Raw genomic sequence first — 26,895 nt, forward strand, 5'->3', positions numbered from 1 at the left:
ATCCTCTCCGTTAATTGGAAGAATTTGAAGAAAATAGAATATGTTACTTTGTTTCTACGTTTTCTTAATAAGTTGATAATCTTTCGGCACTTTTAACGTTTCCACAGTTATTCACTTTTATCAGGAATGTATATGCAGGTTATATTCACAATCTAGCGACTGCAGTTTCCGTCGAATTTGTTTCGCTTTATCGTTGCTTCGCTGTATTTTTGTAGCGATAGAAGCCAGCTAGTTTTAAAGAGTGACCTTTCCGTCGCACACATTTAAAAAATTGAGAGATCAGTTCTGTTTTAACTCCTCGAAAGGTCCCTGTCCTATTTCTGCGACGTAATCAGACCTGTCATACAGAATCCAACGGGAGATTATGTTACATCTTGCATGGATGCTTCGTTATAACTAGACCGCGAATTTGTACGCGAATTAAAATTTGTTCGCATTAATCGCAAATTATAAAAACTACGTAGAAATTTGTTTCGTTTGCTGACCATTTTAACGAGTCGATTGTAATACAACAGTACCCCCAAACTCGTTAAACGTTCGTTCTGTTTCGGATTTCGTGTATTCATTTTTGCCACGAGCGCGTAAAACCGCGGTCTATCGCCATCGCGAAGAGAATATATAAATTCGTAGTAAACGCGTAGTAAAACACCCTATCTCGCAGCGTGAAACAATCAATCAAACGAACATCCTCCCATAAACCGTCGACTAAAGCCAACAATGACATACGAAACGACCCAAAGATCCCGGCAGCGAGGCGTGTTAAGGCCCGAAGAAGAAGCCCCTGCGAGCCCCAAAAACGCATAAACCGACGTCATCGTAGGAACACGAATCCCCTGACCTTTCAGCGAGGGGTGAGCGTGTTAAAACCATCGTCCACCCCCGCCCCGCCATAAAGGAAAAGATATACGACGGCAGCTTTTCATCCGTGTTATCGCGTTACATTCGCAGCGAGATATTCATAGCGTGCAAATAAGTGTATCGACTCTGCACGGGGGAGGAACAAAGGACAATGATCAGTCGTTTCGCGGCACACACACATAGTTACACCGGGGCCACTGATAGATACGTGAACGCGAACACACGGATCTCTGACAGGTTGTACTTCGCCCGGCGATATCGTCCCTAAAACTATAACTCCGGTCCCGATAGCCGTCGCAGGAGGACGTTCACGGCGTTTTGTCATCATAAAGCGTTTCATGGGAAATTATAATGCGCCCCGGCCCCGTGGGGGGCGTCCCCGGCCTACGTCCAGATACGAAACTATTCCCGGACGAAATATAAAGGGGCGAGCGAGCTGCGCTTTTCATCCGATCGGCCCATAAACGACATTTTTACTGTCCCTACACTTCCTTATTTTTTGCCTCCCCCTGTGCCGCACCCCCGCCATCCGCCATTTTCCACGGCGAGGGGCATCGAACGACGCGAACTTCGCTTCATTGTAATGGTGTTCATTGTGCTTGCTGCAAATTTTATGGATTTTTATGTGTCCCTTCTGCTTCGGAAGTAGTTCTGGATGTATTATGGCTGTTTTGAAGCGATATGCAGATTGTTAATGAACTCCTGTCGTTCTTATGGCGTTCATTGTGCTTGGCGCAAGTTATATTTCTAAGTATTTTTTCTTTTTTAAAACTGCGTTTTTATATTCTCCAGTTCAAAATTATATCGAATTTATAAATAATTATGCTTTATTAATTGCGTAGGTATTACGGATTTTCAGGAGTGCGCAGCTGAGAGAAGATTTCAAGGTGCACGCGAATCTGATTTAATTACTACAATTCGTGTCCTGCTACTGGTGGAATAGAAAATGAGAAATTGCACTTACCTCGACTTTTTTCAAATTCTTCCTATGAAGCACTTAATACACGTAGCTCATTAATTATAATTAGTAGACTTGGATAATTGCGTAAGCGATAGAAAATCCTTTAAGTACGACGATTTAATAAAATTCTGCTTTATTCGATGTTCGTACAGAAAGTAAAACTTTGTACATACATAAACTGGCATAAATTCATGGCTAAACATAACACAAGAAATGATTCAATTGAAGTTCGCGAACTGTTTTGATCATTGTGATTGCTACTAAAAAATGTATCAAAGTGAAAATCCGAACATCGAAAAATCCAAAGAAATTCTTAAATCAAAGTTCCGAACCTGAACTATTAATTACTGGGATTGAAAATTTTACTGTGCCGAATATTCATATACTGCAATCACGAAACAAATTCATTAATAAGCTAATTAATTATTTAATAAGCTAATGAATGCACATTAATAAGCTAATTGATGCTATTTTTAAGAATTGACTAAGGTCGAAATCCTCTCCTCGCAACTTCAAAAAATGCTTGAAATTAACCCTTTGGGGTGGATCATCGGTAGCTTATCGCAACCGAGCAATGCGCAGAAACTAATCTCGCAGGAACTCGTTGTTCGCTGGATTCCCGTGCGATGATACTCACCTGTTTCCCGAAACCAGGTAACTCCATCCAAACCGGAAGATCGTCCGCCATGAGGGAGTTTGAAGGATCCACGGAACAAGTGTGAGAAAAAGAGATGAATAAGAAGAAGAAGATGAAGAAGAAGAAGGTGAGACAGGTCTTATCTCTTTTTTTCCTTTTTTTCAACAGGAACGTACGTTTATTTTGCACTGAGCAGAAATACAAGCTATTCATGAAAGATGAGGTTACAGCGGCCGCAAGCCCCCCGCCCCCATTCTTCTCCGCACCCGCCCTTCGTCAACACGAAGAGTTACTTTTATACGCGGTCGTAGCACACACAAGCAACCGATATCCTCTCTCTTTCTCTCGTCGTCTCTCGCACACGTCTACACACACACAGACACACGCATACACGTACACTTTCTCTCTGTCACTCTACCTTGCTGATCCTCGCTGACACTTCACCCGCTTCCCCTTCTCCTCCCTCCCCAAAAAACCCTTTTCGAGAGTGGTGCCCCGTTTTACGGTTTTATCCATCGTCTTTGTTTTTGCTCGCATTCGCTACTCGCCACCGCATCCCTCCCCCCTCCCCCCCCCCCCGCCCCGCCTCGGATCGTAGAGCAAGATTAATTAATCATTACATGTACATATAATTACATTTTGTGCATTATCATAATTTCATATACATATTGATGATATATATATATATTATATCTTAGAAAATAAATATATATATTTATATATATATATTTTTTCAATATCGTTTCTGCGCTCCGTCTTCGTGTAATTCTTCTTAAAAAATAACGATATTTAGAGTACGCTATGGTGTTCTGAAGAGCCACCAAGAGAGGAAAGAAAAGAATGAAGAGGAATATAGTGTTGCGAGGCTGTCCCTCGATCTTTGACCTCTCTCTCTCTCTCCCTCTCTCTCTGTCCCCCACTCTCTCTCTCTCTCTCTCTTTCTCTCTCTCTCTTACACACGCATTCTCTCTCCCATCTATTCAAGCAGCGCGCAGAATACGCAAAACACTTAGAGCACACGCGATCTCTCAGTAACATTCTTTCTCCCTTTTTGCATGCAGCTCATAGAATTCCCTCGTTCACTCTCGCTCTAATAAGCTCCCCCCCCCCGCTTTCTCTCATCCCCACGCACTCTCAGTTCCCTGGTTTCCCTTTCACTCTATCTTTCTTACACTCGCTCTCTCTTTCTTTCTTTCTTTCTTTCTCTCTCTCTTTCTCTCTGTTTCGCTGTCTCTCCTCTGCTCAGTCGTTCACCTAACCATTTTTACGCGATCCCGAGGTGGCCAACGACCTTCACCCTCCTCTCTATCAGCGAACCGAGAGTCAGGGTAGTTTCCCGCCTCCGCACGCGTTCCGCGATTGCCAGAAGACGTCCTCGAATGGCATCGTTCTCGCGAATCGTCGGCGCTCCAACGCTCCCCACGCTTCTTTCGCGAAATTGTTGGATAAGAGACTGAACTTCGTTTGGTGATTCGCTTTAGATGCTTTTAGGAAGTACCAGACTGCCGGAATTTAATGTACTATGCTGCTGTGGTTCGAGATTCTCCGAGCGATAGGAAGCTCTTTATGCATCGTTTACGCGGATTTCGCGAACATCGATCTCGAAATTCGACAATTTATTGGCATTTCGCGAATGGTTGCGCTTCGCGACTTTATCTTCTGTTTGTAGAGCAGTTAAGCAAGACTGTTTTCGCGGAGCGTGTTTCTGGAGCGACGATAAATTAAAACTCGCTTGCTGAACAGTTTCTGCGTGATTATCGAATGATCGATGCGTTGTTTATACTGTCAGTGCTATTAGAAAGTCGCAATTCTGAATCTATTCGGAAAAATTAATTGTTCCGGTAAATGCGCCGAGTCAGTTCTTAATAAAGTACAGATCTTACGCACTTATGAGAGAAACAAGCGTCAACAGCATTGAATTGAAATGATCGGAGAAATCCGTAAGATCCGTAAAATACAGCGCGAAGTTAAGGAAAGTAACTGCAATGAATTTGAATTTTTCAGATTGCGTGGAAATTTTACAGTTCCACGGGGGAGCGTAAATGAGCATCATCGATCAGCAGCCGCATCCACGGGAAAAATGGAATCGCCGTGGCGGAGCAGTAATGTAAATCAGGCGAATGGTTCCACAGCTAGCATAATCCGCGAGGAAACGAGCCCGAGGTATAATCTTTTTATGCGAAACAATTCCTGACCGTCCCAGGCGGCCTGTATTTCACGGGCGTTCTCACCACTTCTCTCTCAGAAATTACAGCGGGAAGAAAGATCGCCGACCCCGGCATTGCGTGCGCATAACCGCGTAAAAACGAGAAATCACTATCGCACAAGCTACACATGCAACGATTACGATTGAAGCGACCACTGTTTAGAGCGTATGGGCCGGCTCAGGCGCTAATTCGTACCTAATCACGATGCCACTGAACGATCAAATCGAGAGCAATGGAATCGATTCGAGCAGCCAACGATCCCGACCGAATGCAGGATCCGCAAACATTAACAAATTTAGCTAGGACTCTCTCGGACCTCGAGTTTCCCTTATCATGACCGTCGCTACTGCTGGAAACAGAATCTTTGATCGCTCGAAGCCGCCTTCCTCCCCTTAGGGATAAGCCACCCTCTGCCGTTTATTCAGAGTATGTTTAAAATGATTTTAATAATGACTAATTTCCTGGATCGATACAAACAAAATTCATTTAAGAAGCCACCCTCTGCCGTTTATTCAGAATATGTTTAAAAATGATTTTAATAATGACTAATTTCCTGGATTGATACAAGCAAAATTCATTTAATGCCCCGATATGAAAACCTGTTTTTCCAGATGAATAAAAAAATATCACCCATCGATTTATACAATGTTGATGTAGAAAAGACTTTAATAAACGAATAGACAGAATGCTTGGTAATTAAAAATTAATTTAATGTTTCAGAATAAACGTATTTAACATGAAAAACAAGATCAGACAATTAGTTTAATGTACATTTACACACAGAGAAAAGAACGCAACGATTTAAATGAACAGAATAATTCTTTGTTGTTGCAATAAAACATCGTTTTTTCTCTTCTTGAAGGAGCGCAGGGACAATCGTGGATGGCAATTTAAAACAGAAATTGAACTGTCAGTGGTCAAGTAAAATGTTTTCAAAGTATTCGTCCAGAGATAATTCTCCGTTAGAAGAAAGTTAAAATATATAAAAGAAAAGAATTGTATAATAACAAAATAAAAGAAGACCCTATCCATACATTGTTGGAAAAATAATTTTAGAAATACAGATACCAATGAAAATGGACGAGTTTCGGCTCGTACTGTGAAATTAAAAGTACATAGCAAAAAGTGTACATACAGTACATACAGTACATACAAACAGTACATACGACAGTACGTATGTTCAAAGAAAGATGCAAATAAGCAATATAAAAATACAATAGAACAAAAGATAGTAAGATTACGTTTCTAAAAAAACTATACGAAAATCAGATTTTACGAAATCGACACAATTCAAAGAACATCGTGTGTACAAAAATCAAATAGAAATGAACGTAACGAGTAATTAGCACCGTTGATGCGAGGGACCTCGAGCAGCCAATGGATTCCGTTCCAGCCATCGATCGCCGATCTGCGATGTAGGCGCAAGACAGCCGCCGGCACGCTGAAGGAGGGCTTCCGTTGAAAACAAGCTCACTCAAGCACGATGAGAAATTTGTTTATTAATGAATTATTTACAAAGCGCGGCCGGCCCGGTCGCTCCGTTAGCCGAATAAGAAGCGTGCGCCAGTTCGTTAACGCAAAAAATCTCTAGGCAGACAACAAATATGCGACCGACGGGAACGGCGAGCCGATCGGATCGACGATCGACGCGATCGACGCGATCCATGCGATCGGAGGGTATGCATCGGGGAGCCGCGAGTGTTCTCGAAGGGGAAACGAAAATCCGAAAAATAAAGTGACCGTCGCCGGTGTTTGTCGGACTCGCGCGAAAGTGCTCCGAAAATATTATCTCGCCCCCGGGGAACAATGGCGTCGCCGTTCCAATCGATCGGCCAGCGATTTTTTTTCTCGTGCACACATATGTATCTCGAATGAAAAATTCGTCGATCGCGAAGGTACGCAGGAAGAACGTTGCTCTCACCCTCTCTCTCTCTCTCTTTCTCTCTCTCGCTTTCTCTCTCTATTTTTCTTTCACTCTCACTCTCTTTCCGTCTCTCTCGTCAACAGATCCTCCGCAGAAGAACGCTCGACACGTCGATCGAACGATCTCCGAAATCGAAACACTTTTTACAAAATGATCCGCACGGAACTCACGCTAGTTAATACGATCCATATAATGAAAGTTCGATCTGCTTCGCGATCCATCTTCTCTCCTTTGTACAACGAACAATGGTGAAAGTAAACGGTTAGAAATCATAGTGCGAACGATGCGGTAAAAGTAGTCCTTACAGTGTTAACTAGCGATAGCAATGTAATGTATAAAGGTAGCGATTAAGGCTAAAAATAATTTACGGAAAAATTCGGGGTGAGTTCTCTTATCGGACGCCGTACTCTTTTTTTCTTGTTTCTCTTGTTTTTCGACGCTGTCTCTCACACCTCTTACTCTCCCTCTTCCTCATACTCCCTGTCTCTATTCCTCATTTTTTCTCTCTCTCTCTCTCTCTCACTCTCTCTCTCTTTCGCATTCTCTCACTGTATCATTCTCCTGTCGGAAAATGGTCGATTTGATTCTCGATACGCGTGCACCTAGTCGACTCACTCAGCTCCTTTGTACATCTCTTTGTTCTACACGCACGCGCACGCAGTCGCGGTCTCTTTCTCTCATACACGAGCACTTCCGGCCACGATTCGCCCGGTTTTCTTTCGGAAAAACGCGGACGAACCGAGCAACCGGCGCAAAGAAGAAGAAGAAGAAAAAGAAAGAAAAAGGGGAATCGGGCTGCGCTGATTGGCTCGCTCATTTTTGCACGAACTAACTCCTTCCGTCCACCTGGAATCTGCGATTCAATCGCCTCGAAGGACTCGCTGTTCACACAGTCTGCCGCGGAAATTTTCATACTCCTACCAGTTTTTCGATGTTAAAGAAGAAACAGAGGTCTTGGCACCTTCCGTGCATATTGATTGGGCCCTGGATCGGCAATTATCGAGTCGGAGTTCCGACGAGGATTTTCAAACAGGATCCATCGAAACGTTCGCTGCGTATCGCCGTGAAAGATTCCGTGAAATTCAAACAATTTGGTAGTTCAGATCGAAACTGTAGAGTCGAGTTGATCACAGCGATTATCTTTGTGCAAAGGTAGAATTCTCTTGACAATTGTAGAGAAGATCGTACCGAAGTTTGCTTCTGTGTTTAATAATTTGAATGAATTTAACGCAATATGCCGACACTGTGTCGCGATTAGTGAACAATCCTTGTCGTAAATGCTTGAAACTCGCGATCTAATTATTTTATCTCTAGTGCGACAACAAGTTGCGTCCACAATAATTGTACGTTTCCAATTGATTCGCATTTACTACGGTAATGTCTCTCTAATTGACGCTCAGTTTGTCCCCAAAAATGGACAATTTAGGGAGATTTTTTAGTTGTTTTTTTTTTAGGTTTTTATAGCTACGAATTGTCACAACTATAAAAACGAGCTACAAGGCTCGAACGATCGTATTTCCTCTTCCCAAATTGTCCATTTTTGTGGGCAATCTTAGCGTCAGTTAGGGAGACATTACTGTATCTCGTGCAAACGAAACATAGCGTCGTCGTCGTCATCTCTTCGAGATCTATCCAACAACAGCTAAGCTATAAACGACACGATTACGATGAAATCGCAAACCTTTGTTCCTCTGTTTCTAACAATCGAAATCTAGAAAAACATTCGGAGATTCTCATGACAGACCGTGAATATATTCGTTTGAATCGAAACGTTCAAAGTTCTAGCAAAGTTTTAGGACATTAAATCTCGAACGAATCTAAATCTCTATCGAGTAGATCTTAAATTTAAGGATCGAACGATTAGGTACGTGTGAACGGAGGGAAATCGTAAGAAGAGCGTTTCCTATGTTAACATTTACGCGAAGAGAAATTGGGATCGCTCGACGTGCTCGAGGACCAACGACGTTCAACCGGTTCAAGTAACAAATGGCTACTCCGGGGACCATTTTAGGGGCGGCAGTGAATTCCGCTTGCCAAAACTAAATTCGCCGGATTTCCTCGTGCGAGATCGTTCGAAGAGGCTGCTCTTCGAGAGGTCGTTGTAGCCGAAAAATCACGGGGGGCTCGTGCTAAAAGGTTTCGAGAGGCTCGACGAAGATCCTCGCGTCTCGTGTCGCTGCCCTATTCGTCTTCCCGCCATTATGGATCGGCGAGTAGGCCTGCGTACGTGTAAAAGAACGATTAGGCGTCGTGTTGCAGAGCGAGAGCACGCTATTTTCTCGGGCTCGCCATTTTTTATTCTCTCGTGGTTCTCTCTTTTTGGCGGGAGTTTCCAAAAAAAAAAAACGGGGCCTCGACTCATTGTCTCCCTCGATCTTCCTCACTTTCACGATCTCTTCTCTCGGGTTTTCTTTGTTTTTCGCTTTCCATCTAACCGCTAGCTGTTATCCTAACGGAGTACTTCTAATATACATTTACATTTAAGTGGCGTGTGCAGAGGGCGTCGGGTGACTCAGCTGTAAAAGGGACGTGGCCGATTTCGCTCGAGGAAAATAGTCGAGCAGGAACGATGATCTATTTTCGAAGCAGTTAGGCGCTTCAATTTTTCACGAACGATCGATGGTTGTGCACTTTCACGCCGCTGATTTTATAGATCGTTAAAAGAATTCGTCGCAGATCTCATTGTACGACGAGCTTTCTCCTTTTATAGGGACTTTAGAGTTGTTCTTATAGATCGAAAAAGAAATTGTTGTGTAAGAATAACATGTAACAATGAACAGAGTATTTGCATACAATTTCCAATCACCGAGTGCAAATCTCCAGGACAGAATTTCTTTCAACTAAAACGTTCTTCATGCTAAAAGCAAAGTGGAAATATTGTTGCATTAAATTTATATGTGGCAAAAATGAATGAAGATTTGCTAATTGATAATAATATTGTACTCCCAGGAGGTGACAGATTTCCACGCGCCATCAGCGCAACCCTAACTGTGCACAGCGCTCGCCACCCTCTGCACACATTCGTATATTTTATATATTTATATATATATATATATGTATGTATATAATAATAGCCGATACAAATATCACATGTGATCACCTACTAGACTCGTTAGACGAGCGCTCGCTACGCCATTGTACAAAATGTCGAGTCTCCAGAGAATTTGCGAATGATCGCGAAGTCCTCGACCTTCGGAATGCCGCGCGGCGAGTAAATTAGTCCCGATAGTTCTGGAAGGATGTCTGGTTGCTCTCGTTCCTCTCTCCGTTATTTTGGCAAATGCTTTCGCTGTCCACTTTCGCTGCCTCGGAACCGAGGATCGTCGGAGGACAGGTTTCCCTGGTAATCGTATACAATACAAACTCGATCCGCCATTAAATCCGCGAACGACCGTCGAGGGTGTTCGACAATGAGAACCCTACGCTCTCTTTCTCTCTCTCTCTCTCTCTCTCTCTCTCTCTCTTCCTATCTCTCTTCGCTCATGCTCGCTCTCCTCTCGCCTAAATTTAAAAAACATGTACTCGCAAGCGCGCCCCGACGGCGGCCACCCTCTACAGGGTGTTTCGAACCTGTGCGAACCGGTGCCCAGAAGAGCCCGGCCCTACGGAGATTACTTTTAAATAGATATCTTCAATATCGTAAATATTTAGAATATTTAATAGGATACTTCTGAATATCTAGGAACCTTTCTTGCTTCTGCTTCGTCGAGGGTTCTTCTGTAGTTCGAGGGCCGAGAAAGCGAGAGGTCTACTTGTATTCTTAACAGCCCTTAACAACGGAGTAGCTCGAAATTCAAGAAAACGATTTGCATCTTAATGAATAGTAGTATTTGTGACTCGCAAATACTATTATAGTAATATATAGTAGTAATAATGCTAGTAATAGTGAACTCTTATCAATTGAATAACACTGCGAAGCGAGCGAAGTATGCTAATGTTAAAATCATTTATGACAAAAAAACGACTAGGTCGTTCAAGAATATTGTCACACTATTTTATTGAAAGAAGAGATTCACTCTTATTTCATTTCTGTGTCTTGCGACTTTTTATACTGCACAAGGATCCGCGAACAGTGTTCGTTTTATTTTAATTTAACGTTGCTTATAAAACAAAAACAGGGGAAACTACAATTTTTAACCTTAACTCTTCTTCCAAAACTCAGTAGCATCTGCCTCTCTCTGAAAGGTTTTTCGAAATTTCCCACCTAGCGAAAGTTACAATAGCCTGAATTTTCTGGGCTGTCCCTACGCAACCATAACATTCGACGTGTTCGAAATTTTGCAAAACGTTTCGAGCAAAAGTTGTTCCAACAGCATGATTAAACCTGTAAGAATTTGCCCCTGCGCTTCTCAAACTGGAATTTATCCTCGCTTGTCGACAGAAGATCCCGATATCCGACGAAGTTTAAGGAAATAATTGTCAGGATTCTTGGTATCGGTTCGTAACGGGTTTGTTGGCACACCCTGTATAAATGCGAGGGGTTCCACGCGTGTGCGTGCACTCGACGCTCTGGGACGCGTTTATACAACGGCCGGCCGGGCCAGAAGGGCGGACGTTTTCACGGGGGTCGGGGGGATGGCTCGACACAATCCCTGCATCAACTATCGCCGGACAGCCCCAAGAAGAGCGGTGTCGAGAGATGTTTTCTCAACGAGGTGATCGATAGCCCGGGAAACGAACGATCGACCCGAAGGGTGGCGCGTTCTCTTGCCCGAAAAATCGAACCCTTTCCCCGTGGAAAATCGCGAAGACCGTCGAGCACGCGACGGCCCTGCGAATCGCAATTTCCAACTGCACAGTGCACGGAAAAATTCGAATCTACAAGTAGACACGAGGAAAAATTTCCGATTCGAGTTACCATAGTTACCGTTCAAAATTATGGGTAACTTAAAAATCATTGATATCTAGGTGCGAGGGTACACTGCCGCTCGAAAGTACGATTCAAATTAATGTTGTAGAACGTTGTTTATTGCGAGCGACAGGGAAACGTAGAGGAGGTACAAGGTGGAGGGAAAACGGGTAACCAATCTTTGGTATCATAATTCTCATCTTCAAGATGCAAGAGCCTTTTCTTCTGCTAAGATTTGATGCGAATTGCTGTGGCAACAGTACACGGGCACCGTCGTCGTAATTTCTGCGTCAAAAGGCAACGAGTTGTTTGACGATGACGACTGTGAACGTTGACGTAAATCAGACTGTGCCGAAGCGTTTGATCGATGACAGTTAACAACAGTGCTTTTGATAGTCTGAAGACTCAGAATTACAGTAACAAAATTCAGAGAGAACCAGGAATCCGGAGGACTCCGACGAAAAAAAAATAAAGTAAATTATGGTCTTTCGTATTTTATTTTTAGCAAATACGGTGTAGAATGTCGGAGGAGAACAGAAACATAGTTCAGACGAAGGGTTCGCGATGCTGTCTGGAACGAAAAAAGAAACTCGGGTTCCGCAGGGAACGGTGAATCATCGATCGCCAGACCTAAATCTTAATAATTTATGGACAGTAATTAATATTATTCATTCACATACAATCACATTCCAAGGATTGTGCGTTACAACAGATCCTCTCCCGTTATAATCTAGAATCTCATAACTAACTGAACACTTGCTAATAAGGAGAACAAGTAAAAACGAGCAAGTAACAGCGTGATAGACTTTCTTCGAGCAGACAAAATGGCCGCCGGAGCCTAAGTTCCCTTCGAGCGGGCCTAGAATCAAATTTTCGCTACAATAATCGTCGAATTGCTAGTTAATCGGTATCGTTCACCTCGTTAAGAATCCGAAGGAATAGCAGACACAGCGTTAATAGAAGAAGAATAATGAAAAGAAGAAGAAGAAGAAGAAGAAGTGACGCCGAGAGAAAGGAGCGACGGCTGCGCGAGCGCGTTCCTCATTTATTATAATTCTATTCCCCAGCGGCAAAAAAGCTGCGATTACAAGACTCCTCGCTCAATCTCTCCCTGTTTCTCTCTCTCTCTCTCTCTCTCTCTCTCTCTCTATCATTCACTCTGTCTCTGACTCTCTAAATTTCATTCCCTTTTTCTCTAGACACGCTCGTCACACAGTGGTTCGCTCGTTCCGCTCTCCTCTCGTGATACAAAATACTCGCGCGTAAAGTTTCACCGCGTCGTTCCGCGCGCAGGATCACACGTAATAAATCACATTATCATAATACGGTAATATTCACAATTATACAAATAGAGATGTGTATACACAACGAGGTACAGAATCCCAGAAAAAATCGCATTCGCACGAAACACATGTCACGCCAGAGGACACACTCGCACGCGAAAAAAATTGCTACATCCTCCCTTTCTTTCTTTCTTTCTTTCTCTCTTACTCTCGCTCTCTCTTTCTCTCTTCCTCTATCTCCCAAGCAGTCAACACACTCGCTCCCCACTGCGTATAATAATTATTAAATATACCTAGAGCACACCGTTCGTTTTTATTCATTTTTTTTTCGTTTACGTACAAGAAGAAACGTCAATAATCGACATGTTAAATCGTGGGCTAAAACATAGATCGCTGTCGCATGCCTGTATAAAATCCCTAAAAATACTATATACCCTACCATGAATCGTGTTTGGATGACAATAGTGACTATGCGGTGACTGTTGGCTGGTTTTCCATTTTTTTTCGAGGTCGATCCCCGGCTCGCGCCGCGAGTCGCGTCTCCCTTCCATTATTTATCCGCCGTGTCGATTCTGGAAACGATCTAGAATCACGGGGGACGACCGCAAAGGATCGCGATCTAGCGGCGACCACCTCGAGGATCGAGTCACGGCCGAAATCTTGTTCGGTTCTTCGTTTTGTTAGGCCTCGAGGCGGACCGATCGCTGCGATCTGCAAATCGAAGCGTCGGTTCTCGCGCGCGCCTCGTGTAAAGCGAGTTTTTACGGAATGCATTGTTTGCCTCTCTCTCTCTCTCTCTCTCTCTCTATTTTTCTCTCCCTCCCACTCCCTCTCCGAACCCTCCAACCCCCGAGCTCTGCTCTCCCTTGGTCGTAACGATGTTTTGTTCCTTCTTCGTCGAGTTTCCATCGCTGGTGTCCTATTCTATTATCTTCTGGGTAATTATGTGGAATAGGGTCTGTCTCGATGATTTGTAGTGGCATGCTGTCGGGTCAATGTCCTGAGTAATTTTGTCTGTGTCTGTTATCGTCCTGCAGATTTGCTTACGAAGATATACGCCGAACTACGTTTGTTAACGTCTGTGACGTTGGAACGATGAGCTTAGTTTGATTAGGTTTCTGTCGCGGTTTGCTGACTTGGTTGCGGTTTGCTGTGCTCTCCGAAGATGTCGCTGGATTAGACTAGGTTTCCGTTGAATTGTAATTTAGGGATGTACAGAAAAATATGCTGGAGAAATCGCTAACCTTGTGTCGTTTGAAATTTTAACCATTGTTAAGATAGGTACTTCCATTTTGAAAACATTCGCGAAACAATTTGCATCGATATCTTATCGCTTTAATTGAAGACATTTGTCTCCATTCAATTATCATGTATCTCTTTGTAGGTAATTGTATCTTTGAACTTCATCGAACCTGCGACGTACCCCTTCAGAAACAACACTGCACGCAATTTCGAGATTGTAAGAATGTGTGTATATCTTCGCACCCAGAGTTCATGATCGCTTATATCGTCGATCGAACCAGCTCAGTACCCTGACCTCTGCCACGTATCTCAGGGTCATCGCGATCGACGGATCCTATTCCACGCAATTATCCATTCGCCACCCTCCGATCCTCTCCCGAAGACGCGTATGAATGGACGCTGTGTTTTCTGTGAATAGTCGAACTGTCTCACGTGTTTGCGAGCTTAGAATTTGTCTCAGGTGCGTGGACCTGTGTATCGATCGTCGAAAGAATGATTCGACTGCGTTGTGTCGTGTGCCGCGTCTCCACCCGCCGAACAATTATTCGCTGGTCCGCGAATCTCCTCGGAACAATTTTTGGCATCGTCTTTCCCTCCCCCGTCGAACCGTTTTACGTATTGTTTTCTGTGTCGGTGTACAATGTGCTGCATCGTGTAAGATGAAATAGAGACACGGAGAAGGACGGACGCCTCTTAATAACACTGCGCCCTCGTGATTCTGCGTTTTGTTCTTTGTTTTACTTAACTCGTTGCACGATTTTTACAAGTCTTTAAATGCCAAAGGTCACTTTTTAAAAATATAGGTAATCTCTTGACTCTGTTTTTCACTGTGCTTCCCTCACTTTCTCTCTCTCTCTCTCTCTCTCACTCTCGTTTTCTCTATCTTCCTTTCTTTCTTCTCTCTTTCGCACTCACTTTCTCTCTGTGCTCTCACTTGTGCCTCTCACGCGTTCTTCGTTCGCCCTTCGCCACACCCCCTCGCTCGTTATCATTCGCGCTCGAGTCTCTTATCACACATAGGACCCTCCCACAGTCAGTTCTTCTCCCATTATTTAGTAAATTTCATCTAATCACGCAACTCCCTGTCGAATTGCGACGGGATCCCGACACGGCCTGAAAGGTACCACCGTCGTCCAAATATCCGGAAACGCCTCGGAAACGTTCGTTTCATTCGCAATGTAAAGAAAGTCTTGAGAGGGCTATTCGCGAAGAAAGTATTCGCACGTATTCGTAAAGATTAATTAATAATCTTTACGAGACAGTGCAAACCAATCCATTTCGATGCCTGCAGTGAAACATTTCAAGTTACGTCGCTTCTCGTTCCTCCAATGTCACGACGAGTTTAGAGATTGAAAGATGGTCAAGATTATTGGACAGACGATGGTCGTGTCAGGACTCCGCCAGCGGCGAATGGAATTAGCCTCACACCTGTTCAACGGAGTCAATCAAGTATACAAGAAAATGTACATTACAGGGAGGAAATAATTTCGCAAACCGACTTGCACGTTCCTCGACCCTTTCCACTACTAGAAACTTATTTTTACTGGCCTCGAAAGTTTCGCGTCGCGGGCGACGGCAGCCCGCATTAATTTAACCGCTAATTCAATAAACACCGGCATCGGCAACGAATTTCCTCGTCGAGCTCGCAGCTCGGACGCTGCTCAGAGCGCGCGATCGCGACCTAACCGGCTGCTAAACGCTCGCGAGAGACTCTCCCTCTTTACTTCCTCCTCTCTTTCTCTCGCGAAACAAGGAAACTTACACCCTCATTGCCCCCTCGACTCCCTAGCTATCTAGTTTCTTGCCGGAACTCTGTACAATTTCGCGAAATCCGCAAATGTTTCGATCTTGTTTCGCAATTTACTCCCACTGCCCAATACCTGTTCTTTTTCACCTGCCTGCGTCTTCCGCGCGACCACTGGACTGCGGATTTTGCGCATTCGCCAGAGAAATTAGCAAGTGAACGAAATCAGGAAAATATCGGAACGATTTGGTAACACGATCGCGTTGTCGTCAATTTTTATTCGACTCCTGTTTCTCGTAATCGATGCGAAACATTTTTCTTCTACGCAAACATCCGCAGTCCAACGACCGCATATTTACTCACTCTCTTTCTCTCTCTTTCTCTCTCATTCATTTTCTCTATACCTCTGTCTCTCACGCATTCGCTCGACCATTCTCTCTCTCTCTCTCTCTCTCTCTTTCTCTCTCCTTCTATCGCACGGCTTCCGCGCTTCGACTTAAAGTCCTGTAATTTACAGTTACTATACAACATGACTGAAAATACCTTAGACCACAATAATACAATTACAATCGTGCTGCGTCTGTGTGTCCGTGTTTTATCCGCGTCCTCTCTGTCTCTCCTCCCAGATCGTCTTCTCTCTCTCTCTCTCCTCGCCCAAACCCCCTAATCCCCTATGTATACGATCGTCTCTCTGTCCCCAGCTTTCCCCTTGCTTATCTTCTTCCTCACCTTTCGTTTCTCGTTTCTCCCGGTAATCTTAAATCCCGTATCGCGGCTTTCTTATTGTACGCGAGTATCATAAAACACTTATGTCCACTTATCGTTACCTCGTACAACGATACAGCTTCTTCTAAAAGGTTCCTTAGAGTTTCTTCTTAGGTACTTACACCTCTATCTATGTATATCCACCTATCTATATTTATAGACTTTTTTTTCTTTTATATATAATAACTCTTTTTAACACCGGCCCCTCCCCCATCGTTTCCTTTCACTCGTTGTCTCTTTCTCTCTCGCTCTTTCTCTTTCTTTCTCTCGTTCATTCCATTCGTTTCTCTCTCTCTCTCTCTCTCTCGCACTCTCTCCATCTCTTTCTCTCCGTCGATCTATTTTGTCTGCCTATCTAACGTGTCTATCTAACGGTCTAGCTATCCATCTATCTATCTAAACTTCTAACTACCATTTATTAATTCTTAAGGTGTCCGCTCTCTCGCTTCGTTACCGTTCACAGTTTCTTTCTCTCTCTCATCCTCACTGTCTCTCGTTATTTTCTCTTCTCTCTCCCGCTCTCTCTCTCTCTCTCTCTCTCTATCTCTCCTTGTTTAATTACACGCGCGTGCCATACTCTCCCCTGTGCGCACACCTCTCACGCATTTCACGTCTCGTTCGCCGCGCCGCTCGAGTTTTTTTTTAAAACAATGCACTCGCGTTCCTTTTTTTTCGTTCGAACGTTCGTTAAATATATTTATGTATATTTATATATATAGAGATTTATTTATATATATATATATATATTATATCTACAGGGTTCCCGGTGGTCGCCGGGACGGAAACGCGCGAAACACTCGATGGGACCGCGAGGACCTCTCTCGCTGCCACCCGCCATTTTCTTTTCATCGAGTTTGTCTTGTAACTTAAATCTGCTTCGGATGAGCACTGTTTACCCTGGAAGCATTTTAATAGCAATCCCGAGGATCGAATGAAAGTAAAACGCGAATCAAGGGAGCGTGGTCTCATTAATGGAACCAGACATGGGTAAAAAGCGTCCAGGGTAGCAACCGAAGACCGGACCGAGAGTCAGATGGCATGAAAGTCCTCCGAGGGGCTGTGGATTTGTTGCTCTCGGTCTCCGAGGAACTGCAACAATGTCTCGCGGGGCAATCTGTGCTAGAATCGAGCACGCGACACTTCCGCCATAATTTGTAAAATAAATTAATCTCGTAAATTAAATCTCAGACGAGGGCAACAAGTGCTCTGGACTGTCGGCAAAGGTGGAAGTGCTGACCGGATGACGTCAGAGTGCCCTGAGGAGGCGTGGTTCGTTGCTCGCGACCCTTAGCAATATCTATGACCGAATTAATCGCTTCGGATCGAGACGGCGTTCGGTGGTCACCATGGAATTGAATCGCCCAGAAATGTACGTCGTGCTTGAAACTCGACGAAATGAATTTGAAAAATGGAAATTTCTCACAGAAAGACGTTTCGAAATTGCAAGACAGTCGAAACGACGGGAATATTTGAACGCGCGAGAGGTCCTCGCGCTCCCCGCCCACGAGCCACGTTTCACGTTCGCGTTTCCTCCCGCCCACCACGGACAATGGAAAGAAAAAATATAGAGAAAAAAGTATGGTCGGAGCCGTGAGCCTCGTCGGCGCACGACGCCTCGCAATATATGGCTATCAAAAAGACATCCGACGTCGCACTCGCACACATTATCGCACTCTCACCGCGGTCCTTTTATCCTAGATCTTGTAAATGCTGCATATATTTATATTTATATATACATATATATATATATATATATATATATATATATATATATATATTTACTTTATTCGTAATTATTCATGAACATGGTAACAAATAATGAAACACCGATAGAAATTGCACAATATACAAACTCATCAGCTCCCCCTCGTGTGTCTCTCTTCTCTCAACCCCCGATCCGCTCCCCCCACCCCTCCCTCGCTAATCGACGTTTTGGAACACATTTTCTCGCGAAAGAAAGAATCAGAAATGATGGCAAAAAGAAAAGAACAGAGAACTAGAATCCATAAACTAAACGGGAGAAAGAAACATGGTAATAGAAGAAGAACACTCTCGCATGCACGCGCGACCACGACGCAGCAGGCACGCTCACGACGCGATGCACACTCGCTATTACTTTCTCTCTGTCGCACAACGTCTCACACACGCACGCACGCACGCACGCACGCACGCACGCAAACACACATGCACGCACACGTCAGTCAGGCTTACTTACAAGTAGGTACGGTATCGTTACGTTCTACGTGCGTTATCAGTTAATTTATTTGGCCACTGAACATTTAAAATTTAGTTTTTTTTCCCTTTACTCTTCGTTTTTTTTTTCTTTTGTTGTTGTTGCGTGTGTTTGTCTGTTTGTTTTTATTCATTTGCTCGCGCGGGCCCCGCCTCTCAGCCGGGGCCGCTATACTTTTTAGTCTCTCTCGTGCGAGCGACTCGTGTCGCTCCGACGACACTCGCTCGTCGGTCATTATTACTAAAGAATAATTACTACTCTACTTTGTTCACCTCCCTCTCTGCCCCGTCGCACGAGCGATCCGCTATTTTTCCGATTTCCGGGTTCGCGATCCCGCCCCCTCCCCCGCCCCGCCCCGCCCCGCCGAGATCCGTCACGCGATTCGCCGAATCGATGATCCACGAGATGGTATAGGTATAGGTATAGTTTTGATCCTCGACAACCGGAAGTCTTCGACTCTCCCCTGTTTTCCGTTGTTGTGCCGTGCTGCCTCCGGGGTTTCGCGAGCGCCTAGAGGGGGCAGTGCAACCCGAGGGGTTTGGGTCCGACGCGTGGAAACGGTTCTAGAGCTTTGTGCGGAATGTTGCCCGTTTATTTTGTCCCTTATGTAATAATATATATATTGTTTCGGTGAGTAAGACGAGAATATTAAAAAATATATATATATATTTCATTTATTTCTGTTGAGCCTCCGACGAGAATCCCGTCCCCCGCTCTCCGCCGCCCCCGCTCGGCGCAGTCGCATATCTATGTATACATATACAATATGTATGTTAAACGTTTACGTGTGTGTGTCTGTATTGTGTCGCCGCGAAAACCAACAGGAGAACGTCGCCTAACAAAGCAATCGTACAAAAGTACAAAGTCAGATTCCGTATATATTTTTGCATATTTTTTTTCATTATCGTTTATTCGTTTAAAAACCATAGGACGCGCGCCACTACGAAACAAGCCCCATGTTTATCCTCTTTATTCGTCTCGTTTATCCGGGTCGATGGGATCCGAGATCCGATCCGGAGATCCCTCGAAAAATCGCTCTCGCGAGTACGTCGATGGCGGAACACGGTCGAATCGGCGAAATAATGCGGCTTCCGTTTTCACCGTCGTTTACGCCGGCGAAACGGTCGTCCGACGGAGAGGGGCACGCGAAAGGGGGTTGGCGAGGGTGCTCGAGAAGCGGAGGGCCCGCGATATATAATTCGCACGGTAAATTCGGGATTAGCGCGCGGCACGGTAAACTTTGCTCTCGCGGAAACTGGCCGAAATCACGTATTCAATTACGCCTCGCGCCGCTCCTCCGCCCTCGTGGCTCCCCGGCCGCCCTTGGCTCTCGCCATTTTGCTCGGTCCCTTCGCGAGTGCAATTTCGATTATTGCGAAGGATCGAAGCTCGGGGGCGCGCGTCCTCGAGCAGCGTCCCTCGGTCTTTTCCGGGGAAAAAAGAGAGAGAGAGAGAGAGAGAGAGAGAGAGAGAGAGGAAGAGATGTCGCGCGCGCGCGCGTTTCCGTTCCGAGAGAGGGTGCGGGAGGAAAAATCAGGAGGCAGGAAATAACGTTTGGCACCGATAGACAGCGTTTATTGTCCTCGTGAACCGGGATGCCTCTGGAGGGGACCGTTGCGTCGCGAGAATTCCGACTTCCACGCTCTCCGACCACGCCGATTCGACAGTTTCGCGGGAGGCAGACGGCTGATTAGGGTGTCGCGCGAGACCCGGTTTTCGTTGTTGACCTCCGCCACCCTCGCTCGCAGCGGTCGCCGACGGTCTCGTAGCGTTGATCTTAGAATTTAATGAATTGGCAGTGATTGAAGTTCCGGACGAGACTCTCATCGACCACGGTCTCTACCGACACGCCTGATGTCCTCTTGGCCGCTGTGTGAAACGCGCGAAGCACCGTCGACGCCTCGTCAAGCCGAGGAAAGTTGGTTTCCCAGCTGCGAGACGAAGGCGGGGAGCTTGGGTAGCCAGCGATTTCCCATCGCAATGTTTCGGGTCAGGTGGTTTTCGGGGGAGGTGGTCGAACGCTATGGCCCCTAGGGACGACTTCCGGTCGCCTCGCGGATCATCGATTTCTCTACTCTTTCTTTTCGTGGAGACGCTAACTCGTTGGGCGCCGAGAGCGATACCCCGACGACCATCTCGAGGTCGATCGACGCCGGCTGGATCGTCGGGGATCCGTGGAAGAAACGCGATCACGAGGAGCCTGCTGCGGCTGCTGCTGCTGCTTCTGCTGCGTCTGCTACTGTCGCTGCTGCTTCTGCCGCTGCTTCTGTCGCCGCTGCCGCTGCCGCCGCTGCTGCTGCTGCTGCTGCTGCTGCTGCTGCTGCTGCTGTTGCTGGTCACTGTCTTCGGGAGTCCTCGGGCAACTAGGAGCTATCGGTCCTGGACCGCTCTCGCCGCGTGAACGACCGCTCGCGGAGACGATCGATTACACGTGTCTCTTCATGTGGAGAGCCAGATGATCGCTGCGGGAGAAGCATCGGTCGCAGTGCCGGCACTTGAACGGCTTCGCACCGGTATGCTTGCGATAGTGGCGCGTCAGCTCGTCGGAACGCGCGAATCGCCACTCGCAACCCTCCCAGCTGCACTTGTACGGCTTCTCTCCTGGAACCGAAACAAAAGAGACACGTTAATACGACTTGATCACGACTTGTGCGCCAGTTTTCCTGGTAACAGGGTGTCGAGCCGCAAGCTCGTTCCTGGAACTCTAACCCTTAGCGCTCCGTTGGCTCCGCTATGGAGACATCCGTCATTTGTACCGAAGATACTATGTTTTTGTCGACGTTAGCAATTGTTATTGGTAGCGAAAACGTGCTTAGCGTGTGTACCATTACGATTAAAACATTTTTTGCCCATTTTTATACTTAGCAACATAAAATGAATAAAATCAAACGCTTTCACAAGAACGTGTAATCTTTTCCGCTCGAAATAAGACTTCCTTTATCTCACGCGTTTTGCTCCAAAAATGTGCCGGAGTTGCTGCTAGGTAGTTACTCGAGAAACGCGTGGTGCGCTAAGGGTTAAAAGATCGGTCGCAGTCGTCGATGAACTGTCTCGACCTCTTTAGATAGGCTTTTCATACAACTCGGACTTCGAAACGAATTTTCTAGGTTAATTGAAAGAATTCTTCTTGTACGAGTGAAACATGAATACGCTTCTTAGTTTCGGATGAATTTATGTTTTCTTGTATTTTGCAGATCTTGTTGTACAAGTACGTTTTACATGTAAATAGCTCAATCTAATGTAATGACTTAATCAAGCCTGCTATTTCGAAGACCTATCCTCCTAATCAAGGTGCACGTTATTAAGCGAAATTTCGTGATTTAATTCGCTGTTCTGCGTGTACCTGCACTTGTAGAAATATCAACGTGTTTTAATCTCGTTCACGTTTACGTGGTTTTTTATCGACATAATTCATTTAGTTTCATGCAGCTTACGTAGCACGTTTCGTTTAACTTCGAACGAACGTTTTAACATATTTCGTTCACCTTCGCACGATTGTTTTAACACGTTCGATACATTTTCGAATGTATTCTTGAACAGGTTTTGCTTACAGCCGAGACTGCAGCCAGGAAGATGCAATAAATTTCGATGCGCCTGCGGATTAAAGTTAGAAGATCTAATCTCATCTGCAGCCTAAACTCGAACTTTCCGCGAGCCATCGAACCAGCTCGCTTATCGAACGAAGCGACGCGACGGACGCTGTTCCCGACGTCTCCGCAAAACAAATTAGCATAATAAAAAGCAACGGAGACAGTGCATAACATTATCACCGTTGGCAGTCTAATAAAGTTTATGAACGACGGCGTCATAACCGGCGATATTCCGCGGGCGACAGAACCTACAGGCGTCCGCGCAGTGCACGGTCGAGAAAGGGGTTTTATTGTTTGGAACACGCGCGTCTACCCTTAAAATTACTGAAACCGAGGGGTGCATATAAAACTCACCGGGCTCCGGGATCGACGATAAACCGCGGCCGTTTTAAAGGCGGCCACCCCCCGGTTACTTCGCCGCCACGTGTGTCGCCGCCGTATCACGGGGACAATCGGCTGCGTGGGTGGCGAGGGTGGTTGCCGGCGCATTATTAACTCGTAAATAATCTATTCGGTAATACGGAAAGTGGCTGACGTTGATGAGACGCGAACGGAAAACGCGGCCACGCCACCTGTGGCGTTTCGAGGCTTCGCCGCGGCACGACGGAAAAAGGGGCGAACGAAGACAGAGAACGGGGCGGAGGGTTGACAGCCGCATCCCTTGGTCGCGTGGACGCTCAGAGGTCGCGGTATCAGCCCGTCAAAACGACATCTAGTTAATTATTTAGGGTATCGATCACCGGACCGCGGATTTTATGCATTTATCGCGGAAATTAATAAAACACGAGACTATGAAGATGTCAGAAGAATCTGAGAATAGACTTACGTTGTTTTTGACATGTACGAGTTATTGAGAGAATTTAGTATTTGTTCATTTCTTGCAGATTTAGCAAAAATTCGTAGCCTATTCGAACAACTTTTTGTGCATTTATCGCGGAAATTAATAAAACACGAGACTATGAAGATGTCAGAAGAATCTGAGAATAGACTTACGTTGTTTTTGACATGAACGAGTTATTGAGAGAATTTAGTATTTGTTCATTTCTTGCAGATTTAGCAAAAATTCGTAGCCTATTCGAACAACTTTTTGTGCATTTATCGCGGAAATTAATAAAACACGAGACTATGAAGATGTCAGAAGAATCTGAGAATAGACTTACGTTGTTTTTGACATGTTCGAGTTATTGAGAGAATTTAGTATTTGTTCATTTCTTGCAGATTTAGCAAAAATTCGTAGCCTTTTCAACAGCTTCGAACAACTTTGAATTGTGAAAGTCGCAGATATAATTCTTGTACGATATCATTCCGTTGTTTTTGTAACATTACGAACATTTATAGCTGTTTAAATAACCATTTAAACAATCGAGGCACTCGAAATGAATCAATTTAGACAAACTATTGATTCTTGTGTTTCATATATCTTCAGATGATTTTTCCAACCCTTACACTTATTAGTAGTGATTTTGGAAAGTAAAACTAAAAATAGAAACGAGTCCAGACACCAGTCAAGATCTTTGCATTAAACTTACAAACGCGGAATTGATAAATTCTAAAAAGCTCGAGGAGAACATCGAGAAGTGTCGAGGACTGCGATCTTCGCCATCCAGGGGCTGGAAATCTTCAGAAACTTCTGCTTAAACTTGGCCGAAACTTCAACAGCTCTGTAGGCACTACAAGATTCGAACGACCGTGTCGCCAAAGTCTCGCTGACACTTCAACAAGCTTCCAGAAGATCAGAAACAATCTCCTGATAAGAAAAACCGCTTGCTCGAAGATATCGGGTACTCTAATCGACAGAGTTTCGCGGCGTTTCCTCGCGCGCGGTGGAGGATATAAAAAGAAGACGAGGGACGGTAAGCACGAGTATAAAGCCGCGGTGTAAAACGTTTGACATCTACATCGCCGGCACTAAAAACCTGACGAATCAAGGAGTGGAACAATGAGAGAGGAATGCTTCCGTGCCACTGGCATTCGCAGCAAGTGGAGTTTTTATCGTCGCGTGCCTGCTCGCGGGATGAGATAGGAATGCCGCGCATCTAATACGGAACCGCAATGCCTTGCGCGTGCGAAGTGCCGCGAACAGGCATCAACAGCCCTGAGAAAGGCTCGCGATCCTGGTATTTATTAGTACGTCGTAATGGCGAGCGACCTCCTCCGTCCGCGCAATATTATGAAAACGATCGAATTCCGTCTCAGAGTCTTGGGCAGTTCATGTAACACGTCACTCAATAAGTCTCCGGTCTGACACATATATGGCAATACTGTTGATAAACCTATATGATTTCTGGATAGTAGCATCCTTCGAACGATACATGTCAAAATTTCATGACATTTCGATGATTAGTTTACAGGTTACAGTGGTTTTAGTGACCCCAGTTTTGTCATTTTCAAAACAATGGTTAGAAAAGAATTTCGTGTATCGATTAAACATTGTTTTTTGATGGGGAAAGATACTGTTGAAGTCAAACAGTGGCTTAATAAGCGTTACGAAGACTCTGCACCAGGGAAATCAAATATTATCGACTGGTATGCTAAAATTAAACGCGGTCGTACAAACACCGATGATGCCGAATGCTCTGGTCGCCCAAAATCGGCAGTTGTTCCGAAAAACATAAAACAAGTACACAAAATAGTTTTGAAAGACCGTATAGTGAAATTGCGTGAGATAGCTGACCCCCTTAACCCTTTCGCTACTACGGACCACTATAGTGGCTTTCCATATGATGCCACTGAGGTACTACGGACCACTATAGTGGCTTTCCATTTGGTGCATTATATTGCATAATGTTATTTCCTCTCATACTGTAAATTAAAGAGCGCATGCTAAGACGTTATAAAATACCCTGGAATACCCTTTATTTATAAATACCCTTTGGAGAAAAATTCATTCAATTCAAACAGCTTAGGTTCTCCGCCGACCGCCGCGGAGTACCGACTTCCGCTGACGATCGCCGTCGCGTAGCGTGCAGTGATGTCGCAGCGCTCTGTTCAGCAGAAGTACCGTGACGGAGAATCCGCCCGTAGCGAAAGGGTTAAAGATATCAGAAGTAGCGTGTTTACAATTTTACACAAAAATTTGAGCATGTGTAAATTGCTTTCGAAGTGAATGCCGCGTTTGCTCACACCGGATCAAAAACAACAACGTGTCGACGATTCGGAGCGCGGTTAAGCGATGGTTAAATTGAACGAATTACGCTTCAAATCGTTTCCCCACCCACCGTACTCTCCAGATCTAGTCCCCAACGACTACTGGCTTTTTGCAGACATTAAAAACATGCTCCATGGAAAGAAATTTGGTTCAAATGCTGAAGCGATTGCCGAAACGGAGGCCTATTTTGAGAACAAAGACAAATCGTTCGACAAAAAAGGCATCGAAAAGTTAGAGGAGCGTTGGAACGAATGCATCACTCTTGAAGAAGAGTATGTTGACGAATAAAGTCGAGTTTCTAAAAAGAAATTTGTTTTTCTTAGCCAGACCGAAGACTTATTGAGCGACGTGTTATAATACTAGCAGCTTTCAAGAATTCATCGTGGAAACGTAAGCAGTAAAAAACGTTTCAAATCGCAAAGAGTTAAAATTCAATGGTAGAAAAGCTCTTTGCCGTGATTTAAACAGGCGTGGCTGATTGGCAATTTTATTAACGTCGCGAGTTGCAAGTCCGAGCGCTCGTGCATTCCCGCGAGCCAATTTATGAATGAAACGCTTCTTAATCTTTACTACTTTCACGCCCGGCACGCTACAAATATTTGAAATACACGCTCGTAGAAGGAAACGCCGTACTTCGTATATCAACATTGCGCTTATTATTCCGAAACGATAATGCAAAAGACGTCGTGCAAAGAAAATTTAATACCGGTTGCAAATGAAACAGTTTGCGAGCACGTTAGCTAGTTTTCCAGAAAAAATGTATGCCTGGAACACGACTGAAACACATTTCAGTCTTCGCTACCCTCGTTCGCAACCTGCAGCGAGCATTTAAAACACACTCGACCATTTCTTGCGCGAGAAGTACTGCGTTCGTGTAAAGAAATCGAGTAGCAATACGAAACCGGATACTAAAACCGTGCCGGCACAAACGAAACAATTTCCAAACGCGATTACCAACTTGCTCGGCGAAATATGTATATATGTATATATATATATATATATCTACGAGACAAGGGAAACACGTTCCAGTCTTCGCTTTATTTTCATGCAACAAACACTAGCGGCGCACACTCTAAATTACACTGTTCCATTGCATATTCCATCCGGCGCTTACGCTATCCCGGCAGAAGCTCCGCGCGGAAAGATAATTCCTCGGGAGCCACTCGACTTCTTGCTACGGCGCCGTTTAGAAAACAGCCGTAGAGTATCATTCCGCATAATTTCCGTGGAAATTCATTGTTCCGTCGCGGAAGAGGCGGGACCGGCGAGACCTCGCGAAAAACCGCGGACCCCTCGAGTCACGTTGTCTCGCAAATATCGCACGTAGCACGGTCGCGCGCGCATTCGAAACGCATCCGCGTCCTCGGAATGGCAATGAGCAACTCGATTCTTATACGGTCGTCCTGGATGCTCGGTGCACTCGCCAACAATTTCTCCTGCCGTCATTCAAGATC

General features: G+C 45.0%; 1 protein-coding gene across 1 annotated transcript in view; it reads right to left on the reverse strand.

The window, feature by feature from the left end:
* Window positions 1-6,142: 6,142 nt before the first annotated feature.
* LOC117228702 (uncharacterized) overlaps window positions 6,143-26,895 on the reverse strand; it is a 720,896-nt gene continuing 700,143 nt past the window's right edge. The window contains exon 7 of the mRNA XM_076521571.1: window positions 6,143-21,304. Within this exon, the coding sequence (XP_076377686.1) occupies window positions 21,129-21,304 (176 nt within the window). The 3' untranslated portion in view covers window positions 6,143-21,128. The remainder of the gene's footprint in view (window positions 21,305-26,895) is intronic.

Source organism: Megalopta genalis, chromosome 1, assembly GCF_051020955.1.
Source record: "Megalopta genalis isolate 19385.01 chromosome 1, iyMegGena1_principal, whole genome shotgun sequence".
NCBI classification, from domain to species: Eukaryota; Metazoa; Arthropoda; class Insecta; order Hymenoptera; family Halictidae; genus Megalopta; species Megalopta genalis.